The sequence below is a fragment of the Pantherophis guttatus genome, chromosome 2 (assembly GCF_059756535.1).
Source record: "Pantherophis guttatus breed Tessera chromosome 2, ASM5975653v1, whole genome shotgun sequence".
NCBI lineage: Eukaryota > Metazoa > Chordata > Lepidosauria > Squamata > Colubridae > Pantherophis > Pantherophis guttatus.
The window spans coordinates 115,883,169-115,899,685 of record NC_142064.1 but is presented as its reverse complement, the minus strand read 5'-3'; the positions used below and the strand labels follow the sequence as shown (position 1 = coordinate 115,899,685).

The window sequence follows — 16,517 nt, the reverse complement described above, 5'->3', positions numbered from 1 at the left end:
GCCAATATGCCATGTGCAGGTCTTTCTGTCTTGTCTTGTAATGCCGAGCATGTATCTTTGCGCCACTCTTAGCTTTTCTATCGATTGTGAGATTAGTGTCCATGTTTCACCAGCATATATTGGCAGTGGTGTTGCAGTGGTTAGAATGCAGTACTGTAGGCTACTTCTGCTGACTGCCGGCTGCTTGCAATTTGGCAGTTCTAATCTCATCAAGCTCAAAGTTGACTCAGCCTTCCATCCTTCCAAAGTCGGTAAAATGAGAAGCCAAATTGTTGGGGGCAATATGCTGACTCTGTAAACTGCTTAGACAGGGCTGTAAAAGCACCGTGAAGCTGAATATAAATGCTATTGCTATATGTTAGAGCCGGTAGCACATGCTTTTCAGGCATAGGGGGAGGTTGTTCTTGAAAATTATGCTTAGCTTGCTGAATGCCTGCCAACCACATTTAATACAATGGTTCAATTTCCATTATTGTATCACCTATTGAGATCCGTTGGCCAAGATATATGTAGTGATCTACTACATCTAATTCTTCTCCAGATATAAAAAAAAATTTCTTTCTTTAGTGAGTTTAGTAAACATAACCTGGCTTTTTTTTCAGGTTTATTTTTAATGGTTCTCCTGCTTTGTGCAGCTCTTGTATTTGTAGCTCTTCTGAGTCTTGTGAGAAGTGAACATCATCCTCATCTTAAATGATTTAAATAGGCGCCATTGATTTTTATTCCATCTTTTGCCCAGTTTAGTTTGCAAAATCCTTCTTCAAGGCAGGCAGAGAGAAAAGGATAGGTGATATTGTATTGCTTGTCATACACTTCGTTCTATGTTGATTTCCACTTTAAGATCATTAAGGTAAATTCTCGCCATTGTTTTTTCATACACTGCTCAAAAAAATAAAGGGAACACAAAAATAAGACATCCTAGATCTGAATGAATGAAATATTTATAGTAAATACTTCGTTCATTACATACTTGAACGTGCTGACAACAAAATCACACAACAATTATCAATGGAAATCAAATTTATCAACCCATGGAGGTCTGGATTTGGAGTTACACTCAAAATTAAAGTGGAAAAAAACACTACAGGCTGATCCAATTTTGATGTAATGTCCTTAAAACAAGTCAAAATGAGGCTCAGTAGTGTGTGTGGCCTCCACGTGCCTGTATGACCTCCCTACAATGCCTGGGCATGTTCCTGATGAGGTGGCGGATGGTCTTCTGAAGGATCTCCTCCCACACCTGGACTAAAGCATCCCCCAACTCCTGGACAGTCTGTGGTGCAACGTGGCGTTGGTGGATGGAGCGAGACATGATGTCCCAGATGTGCTCAATTGGATTCAGGTCTGGGGAACGGGCGGGCCAGTCCATAGCATCAATGCTTTCATCTTGCAGGAACTGCTGACACACTCCAGCCACATGAGGTCTAGCATTTGTGTGCATTAGGAAGAACCCAGGGCCAACCGCACCAGCATATGGTCTCACAAGGGGTCTGAGGATCTCATCTCGGTACCTAAGGGCAGTCAGGCTACCTCTGGCAAGCACATGGAGGGCTGTGCGGCCCCCCAAAGAAATGCCACCCCACACCATTACTGACCCACTGCCAAACCGGTCATGCTGGAGGATGTTGCAGGCAGCAGAACATTCTCCATGGCGTCTCCAGATGCTGTCACGTCTGTCACATGTGCTCAGTGTGAACCTGCTCTCCTCTGTGAAGAGCACAGGGCGCCAGTGGCGAAGTTGCCAATCTTGGTGTTCTCTGGCAAATGCCAAACGTCCTGCACAGTGTTGGGATGTAAGCACAACCCCCACCTGTGGACGTCGGGCCCTCATACCACCCTCATGGAGTCTGTTTCTGACCGTTTGAGCTGCCACATTCACATTTGTGGCCTGCTGGAGGCCATTTTGCGGGCTCTGGCTGTGCTCCTCCTGTCCCTCCTTGCACAAAGGCAGAGGTAGCGGTCCTGATGCTGGGTTGTTGCCCTCCTATGGCCTCCTCCACGTCTCCTGATGTACTGGCCTGTCTCCTGGTAGTGCCTCCATGCTCTGGACACTATGCTGACAAACACAGCAAACCTTCTTGCCACAGCTCGCATTGATGTGCCATCCTGGCTGAGCTGCACTACCTGAACCACCTGTGTGGGTTGTAGACTCCATCTCATGCTACCACTAGAGTGACAGCACCTCCAGCATTCAAAATTGACCAAACCATCAGCCAGAAAGCATAGGAACTGAGAAGTGGTCTGTGGTCACCACCTGCAGAACCATTCCTTTATTGGAGATGTCTTGCTAACTGCCTATGTTTTCCACCTGTTGTCTATTCCATTTGCACAACAGCATGTGAAATTGATTGTCAATTAGTGTTGCTACATAAGTGGACAGTTTGATTTCACAGAAGTGTGATTGACTTGAAGTTACATTGTGTTATTTAAGTGTTCCCTTTATTTTTTTGAGCAGATTGAAGTAACTTTATGTAAGCAGTGTCTACACCATGGTTGAGCAATGCCTTAATTATTGCTTGCTGGAGTACTGAGTCAAAAGCCTTTTCGTAGTCAATGAAAGTTATGCACAGAGGCATGGTGAACTCGTTGTGCCTTTCAATGACTTGCTGAACAACCTAGATGTGATCCATTGAGCTGTAGCCATTTCTGAACCTTGTCTGCTTATTTGGGTGTGCATCATTTAATGTTCTCAATATTCTTTTTGTTATTATCTTGGTGAATACCTTGTAGATGACTGAAATAAGGCTTATTGGATGATTGTTCTTTAAATCATCTTGGGTCCCTTTCTTGTGTAAAAGAATCACTTCAGCATTTTTCCATATATTGGATATTTTTTCTTCTCTGAGGCATCTCAAGTATAGTTTTGCTAGTATCGTGTGTAAACCGTGACCACCGTCTTTCAGCATTTTAACCACAACATGGTCATTTCCTGAAGTTTCACCATTTTTTATTGATTTTATGGCACTTGATACTTCCTCCACTAGGATATCTGACATTTCCCCTTTTGTGGGTGTTATTATTTTTGAGCGATCTTAATCTTTGTATAGCTCTGAATAGAATTTTCCAATTATTTCTAACATTTCCTGTCTTGTCCTACACACAGAGCTATCTTCATGTTTTAATGCAAAAATCTTCTTTCTTGTATTTATAAGCTTGCATTTTTCTCTATTAATCCCTTTGTTTTCTTCAATTGTCTTTTTCACAAGCTTCACGTTAAACTGACTTGTTTCTTCTTGGATACATTTTCTTATGGTCTTGCAAAGTTCAACGTACTCTAGTTTATTAGTGAAACTTTCAGTATTCTTCATTGTGCATCATTTTTTTAAATTAAATCAATCATTTTAAGACATATATGATTTTTTAAAAAACTAATTTCTTTCTGGACTACATTTTGAAGAGATGGGAGGAAGGAGAGGTAGAAAATTTCCTTTGTTTTTTAAGTACAGAAATTCATTTAATCAAGAATAGCCAGGTGAAGCCATGAAGATTTTTCCCCTTGCTTACTTTTATTTTATCCTGACAATCAACTGTTCATAGCAATTTCTAGTGACTTTAATATCAAAATCTCCAAATTGTCTGGTTAGCACCTTTTCCTAGTTTCTAATAGGAACAGTTTTTCTTTTTTTCAAAATATTGGAAAGGGGGTTCTGAACTATGTCCTCTAGGACTTTTTCTTGGAACCGTGGAATGACTTAAAAGAATCAATATATTATATATTGAGTCTGGTGATTTTTAAGGATCTTGAAGTTTTCTCATGAAATAGATATGATACATAGGAACTTGCCTTGAAGATCAAGAGCTAGGCTGTGTCCCGAGATGGCATGTGATTTTGTTAGATTGGTTTTTGAAGTATTGAGAATTTCAAAGTTAACTCATCTACCACAACCTCTGGCTTATGGACTCACCAAATCTTGCTAAGGATCGTATCCATAAAAGTGTCTTTATCAAGTCGGAAGGCGGGCATGTATGAATGTGTGGTGTGAAACGAGTGAGGAGCTACACCTTTGTTTATTTCAGTGATTATTTTACAGGTCTTGGCCACTGACATGTCCAAACACATGAGTCTCTTGGCTGATCTGAAGACAATGGTGGAGACCAAAAAAGTGACCAGCTCAGGGGTGCTTTTGCTGGACAATTACACTGACAGAATACAGGTGAGTGAGGTCCACACACCTTGAATTAAGAGAAAGTAAAAAAATATCAGCTATGGACAAAGTAGACAGCTGGAAGCTAAACTTTTCCCAGACAATCTAAGTAAGGATGATGCAAAAGTGGCATTGAGTTTATCTGAAATGGTATGGGGTTTCCTGCCTGAGGTGGACTAGAAGATCTCCAAGGTCCCTTCCAACTCTGTTATTCTATTCTATTCTAAAAAGTTGGCCTAAGCAGTCTCTTAGCAGTTTCTTCAAAAGAAATGTAGTTTGGGTTGAGATCCCAGTCTATCACTTAACATTTTATATTGTCAAGGTTAATATTTTTAACCATGTTCTTTTGTTCAAAATGCTTCTGTTCCAACAGACAACATGCCTGAGCATCACAAAAATTTACCAGAGGTTGCACTATAATCTCCTGGCTAACTACATTCACACCATATATTACAGCATTTTTCCTAGCTGTTGAGATGAAACAGGAAATGAATTATGATAACTCTATAGTTAATTTTTTGAGGTGGTTTGCGCATGCCATTCCTTTCCTGGATTTTTCATTTGCCATTCTCCTATTGTAGGGGTCTCCAACTCCTGGGCCACAGCCCACTACTGAACCATAGCCTATTTGGAACCATGCCACGTGAGCGGTGGGCCAACTTATGCCAGCAGCAGGCCATCATGCATGCACACACGCATGCTGTCATGCGGTCAACTTCCGCAAGTTAAACAGTGCACACATATGCATGCACGCTGGTCCGCCACTCGCACAAGTTGAGCTGTGCATGCACTCATAGCGGCCCACCACTTGTGCGGCCCAGTTCTCTTCTTTCCCACTGGCCTGCCAAGCCACAAAGGTTGGGGATCACTGTCCTATTGGGTTCTGTGCCAGAGAAATGTTCTACTGAGGCTCTTTAGTCATCCACACATATCCCACAGCACTGAGTTTTTAAAGCTTTGATACTCTGAACTATGGTGCAGGCAGAGGTGTCACACACTGAAGCCTCTGACTGGCCCTGCTTTTTTGCCAATTTCCTCAGGTCCTACGAAACATGGTTCACTGTGCAGACTTGAGCAACCCCACAAAGCCTTTGGAGTTGTATCGGCAGTGGACAGACCGGATCATGGAGGAGTTCTTCAGGCAGGGTGACAAAGAACGGGAGCGAGGCATGGAGATCAGCCCTATGTGTGACAAGCACACAGCCTCTGTGGAGAAGTCACAGGTATGTGTGGTAGCTGTATGGGATCATAGCTCAGTTAAGGAGAAAGAAAGATCCTGTTCCTATTCCTCCTACTTCTTCATTTCTGCCATCATCCAGAGCAGGAATAGCCTTGTCTGGAGGTGGGTATTGGTTGCTATAGAAACCTTAACTCCATTACAAGGCAGCTCCACCCCAAAGTTGCAGTAGAGGAACATGGGAATTTCATTATATAAGACACTTGCAACTAAGAATTTATTGAAGATTATGCTATGTGGGTCCGTTGTGCACCCCCCTTTACAAAAAAATTGTACCTAAAGAAAGTAGCAGAGCTTGATCAGTGAACCAGAAGTGGCTGATATTGATGCTCTCCACCTGACAGCATCTTAAATGGTCTTTTGGACTGAGCCTTTTTTAATCAGGAAGATTCATCCTGAACTCTTCACTTAACCAGCAAGCTGAGCTCCCACTCCATGGTTCCTTGGATTAAATCTGGCCTTGTTTACTTGGAATACATATTTTCACCCCATCCCCCCCTTATTATTTCGGCTATTAAAAGTTATGCATTTTGAAGTTTAACTGGGCAAAAGTGAGGAGTAAATCCAACATTACATTTAAAAATGTTCTACACTGTTTTAAAATATTTTAAGAACTCTCCACTATTCAGAAGTCCATTCTGGTATGAATGGGGATTGCAGCATTTTAAAATGCATGTGATCATGTTTCTTTGGGGGTGGGTGGGAGAATTTGCCCCAAATTCCAAGATCGCCTTTTCTCTTGTAGGACTGCTTCTTCTATATCCTGTTGCTTTTGAAATTTTAAAATAATTCTTATGTAGTTCTGAAGAGCAAAAGCATTTTCTTTGTATGTACAACATGGTTATTCAATATATAGTATTAATGCTAATTTTACCATTTAAAGATATATTTGTGTACATAATGTGCAGAATTTGCTCTAAAGCCTTACTCAACTTAAGATTTCTCCCACTCCCCCAAGTTATCAAGACAGGTTGGCAATTGGAAATATTCAGATCATAAAATAGAAGATGTGGAATCCACCCTTTTTGAATGATAAGTACCAAACCAATGGAAATACTCCATTTGAGATGCTTGCTTTGGATCCCCAAGAATGCTAAATTTGGAAGTGTCAGAGCAGACAATGAATTCCACTTTATACTTGCAGTCATGACACAAATTTACCTCTTGGGTAGGGAGGAAGTCTTAGGGGGAAAAAACAGGTTTCTGCATCCACCCGTTCTAAAATTCTATTTGGCAAATTCTTGAATCATACTTGAGAAACTCAGATGAAAGCTCCAGTAATGGAAGGATGGACACATCCACTTTTTTCTTCCATTGCTGGCATTATTTAGTGACTCTCTCCTCTATTTTTTCTCCTTCTCCTTCTCCTTCTCCTTCTTCTTCTCTCTCTCTCTCTCCTTTTGCAAGTGATCCTTTGCTGGGTGTTCTTCAATAGTTGGGTGGGAATGGGCCGGTCAATCTAACCTTTTCTCCTCCTCCTCCTTCAGGTAGGATTCATTGACTATATTGTGCACCCATTGTGGGAGACATGGGCCGACCTTGTCCACCCTGATGCACAAGACATTTTGGACACTCTTGAGGACAACAGGGACTGGTATCACAGCATGATCCCCCAGAGTCCCTCCCCACCTCCAGACGATGCCGAGAAGGATGAGGAGGCCTGTCTAGAGAAATTCCAGTTTGAATTGACCCTGGAGGAGGAAGGGGAGGACTCAGAACCATCCGAGAAGGACCACAGCAGTCCTGGAGATGAGGACAACAGCTACTACACAGCCACAGAAGAACAACATGAGTCCCAGAACGGGGAGGACAGACGAACGGACAGTACAACAGTTGGCACATCATGACTGTGGGAAGGGACAACTGAAGAAAGCAAGCTCACCTAGAGACACACACACGGAAGTTTTCATGAGGGAGGGGTGGGGATAAAAAAATGGAAAAAAACTCATTTTTTATTTTTATTGTATTTTTTATAAAATGAAAACTAAGAAAAAAAGGGGGGATGGGGAATACACACAACAACTGTAGAACCAGGTTGGCCCCAGCAGAGGGTAGTAGCCTGCTGCTGTAGTGACTGGCCCAAGCACTCCAGAAATAATTTTTCATTTCTTTTTTTTTTCTCTCCCTTCCCTTCATGATTTCTGACTGGTTGTTTTTAATTACTTCATTTTGCTAACTTTTTTAGACTTCTGCAACCAGGAAAGGGAAGAGGGCACTGATGATGTGAGGCATGTATGTAGCAGCAGAGAGGCAAAGCCAATAGAATTATTTTTAAAATAGTGATTTTGCCTATTTGTAGTAAAAATAGATGCAAGTGCAAGGAGCTTGACAACAAAAACTGGTAACCATTTGACGTAGATACACAGAGAGAGAGGTTCCTGTAGTGTTTTTCAACCATGGCAACTTTTAAGATGTTTGGATTTCAACTCCTAAAATTCCCTACCCAGCTATCCTGGCTGGGGGGATTCTGGGAATTAAAATCCACACAAAGATGCTGAGGTTGAGAAACCCTGCTGTAATTCCTTTGTTCCAGATATGTCCTCCCCATTTAGCTCATGTATTTGTGCCTTTATTTCATTGGAGGGAAACCTCTGAAGCTCTTCAGAGGGTGTCAGAATCTTAACTCCTCTTCTCCAGTGTTCCTTTAGAATAGCTGGAGGTTAAAGTCCAGCGCCCCCTGGAGGCCCAGATATTTTTCTCAGTGCCCTTGGGAGCACTGCTCTCCCAGGTGGACGTTCAAATATTGGAGAAGGTTGAGAGGAAAAGTATTGTTTTTATTTTTGTAAGTTATTTTTTAAGCTAGTGGTTATTTATTTTTGTGAATTTACATAGATTTGATTTTTATTACGGATTGATAAGAAAGATTGCCTTTGAGGATTTTGTTGCTGTTCATGTTTTTTTCTCCCTTCTTGGAGCAGTTCTTTGTTTTCTATTTAATGTATAGTTTGCAAGTGTGGATTTTTAATTCTTTGCCTACAATGCCATAGATTTCTCCCAGAGCAAATGGGAGAAGATACTATTTTACAGAAAATGAAACTAAAAAGGGAACAAGAATCAAAAACATTCTATCCAAGTTTCCAAATAGCCGAGTCTTCCTCCGCTCCTCATTTTGCACAAAAATAAAAAAGCAATACGGCCAGGATCAAATATTTATGCTGGCCAACTTGCTTAGACAGCTCTCAGCTGGGGATCTCAGGTGTGAGTATTCCCTCCTCCAGGTTGGGGACGGAATCAGCAGATATGAGGACTGGAGAGAGGGGTGGTGTACGCTGAGTGGCGTTTGTTTTATCAGTGATTTGCAATTTTATCTTTTTTATCTGTGTCTGGATGCTGCTTGATGAATCTCTGAAATGCAGTGCTCACAGATTTCTCAGCTACAAAAAGCAGGTGTATTGAAAGGATCTTCCCATTTTCCCACAGAAGAATAGAAAATTAGCAGCCTTTCCTAATGAACTTTCTTTTTATGTGATGTGGTATATCAACAAGGCTGGAACACAAACGTTGATTTGTGGAGTTGAAACTGGAAGATGAGAGATGGGTTTGTTTTTAATCTGTTATGAATTTCAGAAGAAAAAGCCTTTTAATGTCTTTGGTTCCAGAGATGGGGATCTGTCTCCGACACCCTCAGCTACATAATAATAAAAGAGCCCATCTCTTTTATTGGCTCAGAAAGCCACATCACTTAGCTATAAAGTAGGGATCAAATTGCTTGCATCAGATTTGAGACCCCATTCTAGGTGGTCACAATAATCAAATGAAAAAGTCACCTGCCTTGAAATCAGATCTGGAGACAATTTTGCCAACAATGGTTAGCCAAAGGGAATCTGACAGGTTTCCTTTTCCTGTAGAGCAGGGGTCCCCAAACATGGCAGCCTTAAGACTTGTGGACTTCAACTCCTAGAATTCTCCAGCCAGCATAGCATAGCTGGCTGGAGAATTCTGGGAGTTGAAGTCCACAAGTCTTAAGGCTGCCAAGTTTGAAGACCTCTGCTGTAGAGGTTGTGAAAGTAATCCAAGTCTTGTTCCACACATTACCATGTCAGATCCCTCTTTCCTCCATCCTGGAGGTGTCTGTAGTGGTGGTTCTTCCCAGAAAAACAGAGCCTGCACTAGCATGGCAAAAAATAAAACTAGGCCCTTCCATGAACCTGCTCTTATCATTTCCCAGGAGAAATCTGTTTGGCTGCTAATTTCTTTGCCTTAACTAGCAAAACAGTTTGATTTGCTAAATGCAGCATCCTTGCATCTTGGCATTGAAGGGAGAGCATTTTCTCATTCCCAAAATGCTTACATCACATCAAAAAGGATATTCGCTACTAGGCCACTAGTCTTTCAGTGGACAAGGAACATTGCAGGATCCAGTCTTCAAAGTTGCAGGACCACGATCCTCTTGGCATTGTTTCTCTGCCTCTGTGGGCTAGTCTTGGGCTGGTTGATGTGTGGGCATATTCCCCACTCCTTGCTAAGCAGCATGCCTCCTGCTGTTTACTAGTAGGAAGACAGCTGTAGTTTTGAATTTGTTGAGTTTCTTGATGGCAGAGCCATTGAGTGTTGTAGCCTAGTTCAGCTTCTCTTCCAGACTCCTGGGGGAGAAGATATACTGCCCCCCCTTTTGTCTCTCTTATATGGCTACCCAGCATCAGTGCACGACTCCCATAATCCCCCCCCACACCTTGCAAGAGGTGAGGGTGAAGCAATAACAACTAAGCCCTTTTCCTGCCCCATTGCTACAACTGAGCTGTTGAACCAAAGCCAAACCTCCCCTTTTGCAAAGGTCTCATTCCACACATGGACGCCACCCACTTTGCATTGGCTGCTCCTTAGCCAGCTCTCTTAGCATGCAAGCTTAGCAAAGTAATGTTTCAGGCCTAGGTCAGCCCAAGCTCGGAAGAGGAAGTTGTGGGATATGTGCTGGGGCTGCTGCTTGGGTAGACCAGAGCATTCCCAAGGGCTGGCCTGAGACCATGACAGCTTTGGTTAGCCACACATCAAACCCTTGGAGAAGGCCAGCTGCACAGAGAGCCTTGGCGAGGTTGCTGTCCCTTGGTGGCCTGCCGGCTAAGAGCTGCCATTCCTGCATTGCCAGTCTTTGCAAGGCGGCCAGTGTAGGGCATCTCCTTTCCAACCCAAGGGAGAAAACATGGCCATTTCTGAACACAGTACTGTAGCTATTTTCTTTGTATTTTTACTTTTCTTTCTTGAAGCCTCAATTGTAAGGGATAAATAAGAAAGAGAATCTCTTTCTAATTTTCTGTATAGCTTTTATTTTTGTATGCAGTTCTGTTCCACAAGTTTGTTGGGTCAGGTTTGGACTGTACATAATTGTGAATAAGCAGATTGTAAATTATTCTAAAAAGTAAAAAGAATCTTGCAAACAAGATCCCCTTTCCCCTGCTGGCCCTTCCTCTCCCACCCTCCACTCCTGCCAGGGGTCATGCTGTGCTTGAGAGCATCCAGGGAGAAGAATGAGAGCTCTGGGAGACTCTCCAGCTGCATTCTCTCAAGGGCTCTAGGGCACAGACCCCATTGCACCCTCCTCCTCCTCCTCCTCCTCCTCCTCCACCACCACCACCACTCCTTTCTCCTGTCTGTGTATTTATGGTGTAATATAGACACACTGGACATTGTAGACTTGTCATTTTTCCTTGCAGTGTCGTTAATCAGCTGTTGCAATGTTCTCTCTCAGATGTTACCAAACCGTTCAACAGCCAAGCTCACAAATAAATCAGGAGGAAGGGTTTCTCTGTGCCTCCAAAGATGACCTGGCTTCTCTGCAAGGCTGGGTGAATTGGGGAGGGGAAGGGAGGGGAGAGTTGGGAAAGGAAGAAAGGTGCAGCTGCAGCCTCTGCTAAACTGGCAACTTCTCGAGGTGTTTGACTACAGTTCCCATCATTTTGATAACCCCATGGATGACATAGGGAGTTGGATGCATAGGGAGAACACTAGATTGAGCAAGCTATGGCAGTAATTTTCAGCTGCCCAAATCATTAATAGGACAAAGAGAAATAGTATTTAAGCTAAAGGAATGCTATCATCCTCCAGTGGATTCTTCAAAGACTTTTGAGCCTTAATGCTAGAAGGCAAGTAGGGACTAAACTCATGAATGGAATGTAAAACTAATGAAATAATTTACTGCAAAGGATTAGGCTAGATAAAAGGAGAGGAAAAATGGCCCTACATGTGAAGGATATGCCTTCATATATTGAGACTCTGGATGAGGATCCGAGACCCTGTAGGTAAGAATAAAATAAGGCGAAACAATAAAGTTATTACTGGGGAGTGTGCTATAGGCACATCTGGATTATGTCTTCCTGGGTTGAATTGTAGAACCTTTGGGGAGGACAATTTTATGGGAGACTTTAAGTGTTCCCAAATTCCTCAGTGTTCTTGTTTCATTTTCCAGAAGCCTGAAGAAGGCAAGGGGATTGACTCTCAGATCTGATCCCGAGTCCTGATATATATTTGCATGCTGTACAATGAGAGAGAAAAAGGGGTGGGAGGAGCAATTTTGGGAAATTGTGGATGCACAGGGAGTTTTCACTTCAATTAAAAGTGAAATAGGACATGTGTAGGAAAAGAAGGATGGCTGTAATAACTAAGGAGATTAAAGTTAAAAAGGCTGCAGCACAAAAGGAATTTAGCCAAAGCAACATAACAGGCTTTTTGGCAAAGGATCCATGCATACAGTCTCCTTACCCTGGTGCAAAGATAGTCTCAACTGCACAAATCCAGATGAGCCCTAAGAGCCAACAGATTTTTTTTTAGAAATCCTCTTAAACGTTTTGCTGCCTTGAAATGGTCAGTAGATCAAATTCTATGGTTAATAATACAGTATTAGTACATACTAAGTAGGGAAAACATTACATGGATATATCTGAGCACTCTCCCCACAGCAAAACCTGGCCAAACAGAGCCAAAAACATTTATGCAGCAATGCCTATGGAGATTCTCAAGTCATCCAGGTCATGATTGTCCCAAAGGTGTTTTTTCAGGCTTTTTCAAAGAAAAACAAAAGTCCAGTTGCCTCCCGAAAAAGCATTTTTGGGAGATCTATGCAGCAACTGCCTCCTGGTAGGACAAATTTGGGTGACTATTACATTGCAAGAGAAATGAACCTTCTGCTATCAGCTACTGGCTGTTAGGTCAACAGGTCAAGCATTCTTGGGGGGTGGGGAATAATGGATAGAGTATTTGGGCCGTGCAAGTACTGTCTTGCAGGGTCAGTACAATGATTGCTGGTTGCTTTTCCTGAGGTTGGTGACATTTGCATCTCAGTGATTGGTGATCCTATCCTCTTCTGGATGCAGTGTAAGGATATGCTTTCACAGGGCAGCAAAACATGTCAGTGAGTCTCTCCTGGTTTGGGGATAGGAGGAAAGAATTGCAAGAGCAGCTGTGTGGATGAGACACTAATAAAAAGGTGCTGGGTCCACTGATAAGAAAAGATAGGATAATAAGAACTGATGGGGAGAGGACAAAACTGCTCTCAACTTTGCTTCAGTCCTTTCCCCAAAGGATTTAAGGAAAACAATGGGAACCTTAAAGTAAATCTGGCTATCATGAAGTCAAAATCAAAACAAATATATCCCAGACTCTGAGTTTGCAGATGTCATCTTGAGACTCACTCTATTATCCCTGAGAAATCATGGAGAACCGGTGAATCATGGAGAACTGGTGTAGTTCCAGAGGATGACCAAAGACAAATAATATACTTATCATCAAAGAAAAGAGCTAGTGGAGAAAGGATTTAAGTTAACATATTGAAAGTTTTACTTAACGCTAAGCAAATTAAACTTAAAACTAAATTAAATGGTTTATGAGCATTTAAAATAAAATGCATTGATTGGCAAAAGATAACCTGGGTTTATCAAAAGCAAATGTTAAACCAACCTATACCTTTTTCTGATAAGTGACATATTCTGTTGACAACAAGGATATATGTCCCTTGATTTCAGCAAAACATTCACCTCCCATAACATTAGCAGGGAAGGTGACAAATATAGGTTGGCTTAGGCTACCAGGCCCCGATTTGCTCAACACATTTATAAATTATTTGGATAAGGGGTTAAATATATGATCACCAGATCTGAGATGGCCAAAAGTTAAGAGGAACTGCAAACATCTTAATGGGAAATATGAAGTTTTAGGAAGATCTTGAAAAGGTAGAACAGGCAGAAAGCAGTAAAATGAATTTCAGCTGGGACAAATGCAAAGTCCTTGATTTGGATAGGGGGAAAAAATTAAAGCCTGTACTCACTTGCAGTACATTCCTTGATATTCTTTACCATATGTCCTATTGCCATTTTTCTTTAGGGGTTTCAAATGCAAGATCATAATCCATTTAGGATAGCACATGCTGATTCATACGAAGTACCTTCACTCAAGACCTTTTCATTACTGTCAGTTTCTCCAATTTCTAGTACTCATGCTGCATTATGCGTAAGAGCCTTGGTGGCGCAGTGGTTAGAATGCAGTACTGCAAGCTACTTCTGCTGACTGCTGGCTGCCTGCAATTCGGCAGTTCGAGTCTCACCAGCTCAAGGTTGACTCAACCTTCCATCCTTCTGGGATCAGTAAAATGAGGAGCCAGATGGCTGGGGACAATATGCTGACTCTGTAAACTGCTTAGAGAGGGCTGTAAAGCATTGTGAAGCGATATATAAGTCTAAGTGCTATTGTTATTATTACTTCTATACTTCAGTGAACCAGTTTTCACCCAATGATCCACTTTCTTGAACCATTAACTTCCCATAAGACAGTTGACAGTAAAAAAAAATGTAAACTCTGCTTGTTTAAACTGGATATTGTATAAATGAATGGCTGGCCTATTTTGTAAAAAGCAGTTAGGCTGTGAGTGGGGGAGACGTTGCCAAGTCCTACATTTCCCTGTTGATAGTATGATCTCCAGAAAGCACCAAGCAAAGTTTCCAATTAAGTGTCACCAGTTTGCAATCTCCAGAATGAATCCTTGGTGAAAATGGAAATCCTGCACTGTCGCACTGAAAAAGCCATACAACATCCTAGGAGGTTACTGGCAGTAAACGCAAGTGTGTGTGTGTGTCGGGTGATACTAAGTGAGAGAGCAAGTTTGACAAGAAGGCTGATGGGTCTCCATGGAGCACTGGCAGTCTACAAATCAGACTGAAAATCACCATATAGCCTAATGGATGCTCACTGGAAACTAGTGGCTACAATTGCTTTTAGTACTCAAGTGAGTCTAGCCTGTCATTAAGAACACAAGTATTCCTGTAGAAGTACACATACAACCTTGCTTGTGATTAGACAGAAATACTGTTGTTGTGTATGGTGAGAAGGCCTGCCTTCACTTAGCCCAGAAGTCCATCTACTCCATTCTTCCTAGATTCAACCTGCTTTATTCTTACTCATTCTACTAAATCAAGCATTGGGAAAAACAAGAAAGAATCTACTGTAGTCAAAGGTTATTTTGCAATTATTAGCTATTTACTTAGAAAAGAAATACATATGTTCTGTCAATGTACATCACAGAATTGAGGGGCCACCAGCAGTTTCTCTGGGATGCATGGATTGATTCTGGCTGAAGGAAGCAGTCCTGCAAATACCTTACTGCCAAGTGAGCAATGTTTTAATAGCATTTTGAATTACACTCAAAAGCCGATAGGAAGCTAGTGTAGATCTGCAATATCAGCATAATATGTTCATTGCAACAAATGCCAGATAATATCTGGGCCCTCGCATGATGAACACTAAGTGAAGCTTTTGAGTGATCTTCAGAATGGTCATGTAGAGTGCAGTGCAGGACAAAAGGCATGTAATGATGAGAGCATTAGTTACAGATGTGAGGTCCTCCTGCTCCTAGTAGGACTAGTGTGGCAAAACTTAGGGAAAGGCCTCCTGGCCATACCTCCACCTGCCAATCTATCAATAGGGTTTTATTGCATTAACTCTGGAGCAGGTGGAAGGAGTTATTGCTGTTAAAGGAGTTGCTCCATTTTTATAGATGACCAAATAAGACTGAGATCTCCAAATCTGGGATGATGCCCCTATGAGCCCCTTTATGAGGGAGATGAGCGATTAAGAAGTTTGATACATAAATACTACAGATCTGCTCCTTCTGTGGTACTCCATCCAGAGACAACACTAGAGCAGTCACAACACCTCAAAGTACAAATGGCAATTCCATCTCGCTTGAACTCAAGATGCCAAAGGTAAGCTTGGTGTAGCCAAAGACTTATGGTTTTCAGCAATTGCTTCAGATAAGAAAGTTGACGGAAAGAATCTGGGAATAGAGGCATCAACATAAGAAGGTACCTTCATCTTGAGACAACCTAAATTGCACTGGGAGGGAAAGACATCAATACCCATAGCACCATTCTCAGGGTTATAGTGGTTTCTCAGCATCATCGCAGATTTGGAGATCTCAGAATGATTTTTATTTGGTCATCTGTAAAAATGGAACAGTTCCTTTAACAGCAGTGTCTCCTGTTATCTGCTACAGAGTTAATGCAATAGAACAAACTCAAGGCCCGTGGGCCGTATCCGGCCAGCAGGATGTTTAGATCTGGTCTGCAGGGCCACCCTGGAAACAGCGAAGATCTGGTCCACAGTGCCTCTGCCAGCAAAAATGGAGCTCGGGAAGGCCCCATGTGCAGCTCTCACAAGCTCTGTTTTTAGCCGCAACAGCCTCCTGCAGCCCTCTGCCAGGGAAAATGGAGCCCTCCCAAGCTTCATTTTTGCTGGCAGAGAGCTGCAGGAGGCCGTCCCAGCCAAAAATGGAGCTCAGGAGCCCGTTTTTGCTGGCAGAGCACTCAGGCCACAGGCCAGTGGTGGGTTGCCCCCGGTTCGCACCAGTTCTATAGAACCGGTAGTAAAACCGGCAGAAGGCCTGCCCACTGATCCTGATGTCATCAAAACGCTTCTGCGCACGTGCAGAAGCTTCTGTGCTTGTGCAGAAAAGCGTGCGCACAGAAGAGCGTGCGCGCACATGAGCGAAGCAAGCATGCGCACGGCCCCACTGCGAACCAGTAGTAAAGGTAAGTAGAACCCAACCCTGCCACAGGCACTCCCGACACGAGTTACGTCAAGCTAGCTCCCACCCCCGCCCTGAGGTCAAACACAACCCTGATGCGGCCCTCAATGAAATCGAGTTTGACATC

At 42.6% G+C, this 16,517-nt stretch overlaps 1 protein-coding gene across 4 annotated transcripts in view; it reads left to right on the top strand.

Annotated features, from left to right (window-relative positions):
- The window catches only part of PDE4A (phosphodiesterase 4A), a 318,023-nt gene extending 306,880 nt beyond the window's left edge, over window positions 1-11,143 (top strand). For all 4 annotated transcript variants that reach the window (XM_034434337.3, XM_034434342.3, XM_034434340.3 and 1 more), the window contains 3 exons: window positions 4,032-4,154; window positions 5,186-5,368; window positions 6,870-11,143. In XM_034434337.3, the coding sequence (XP_034290228.2) occupies window positions 4,032-4,154; window positions 5,186-5,368; window positions 6,870-7,229 (666 nt within the window). In that variant the 3' untranslated portion in view covers window positions 7,230-11,143. The remainder of the gene's footprint in view (window positions 1-4,031; window positions 4,155-5,185; window positions 5,369-6,869) is intronic.
- Window positions 11,144-16,517: the final 5,374 nt, after the last annotated feature.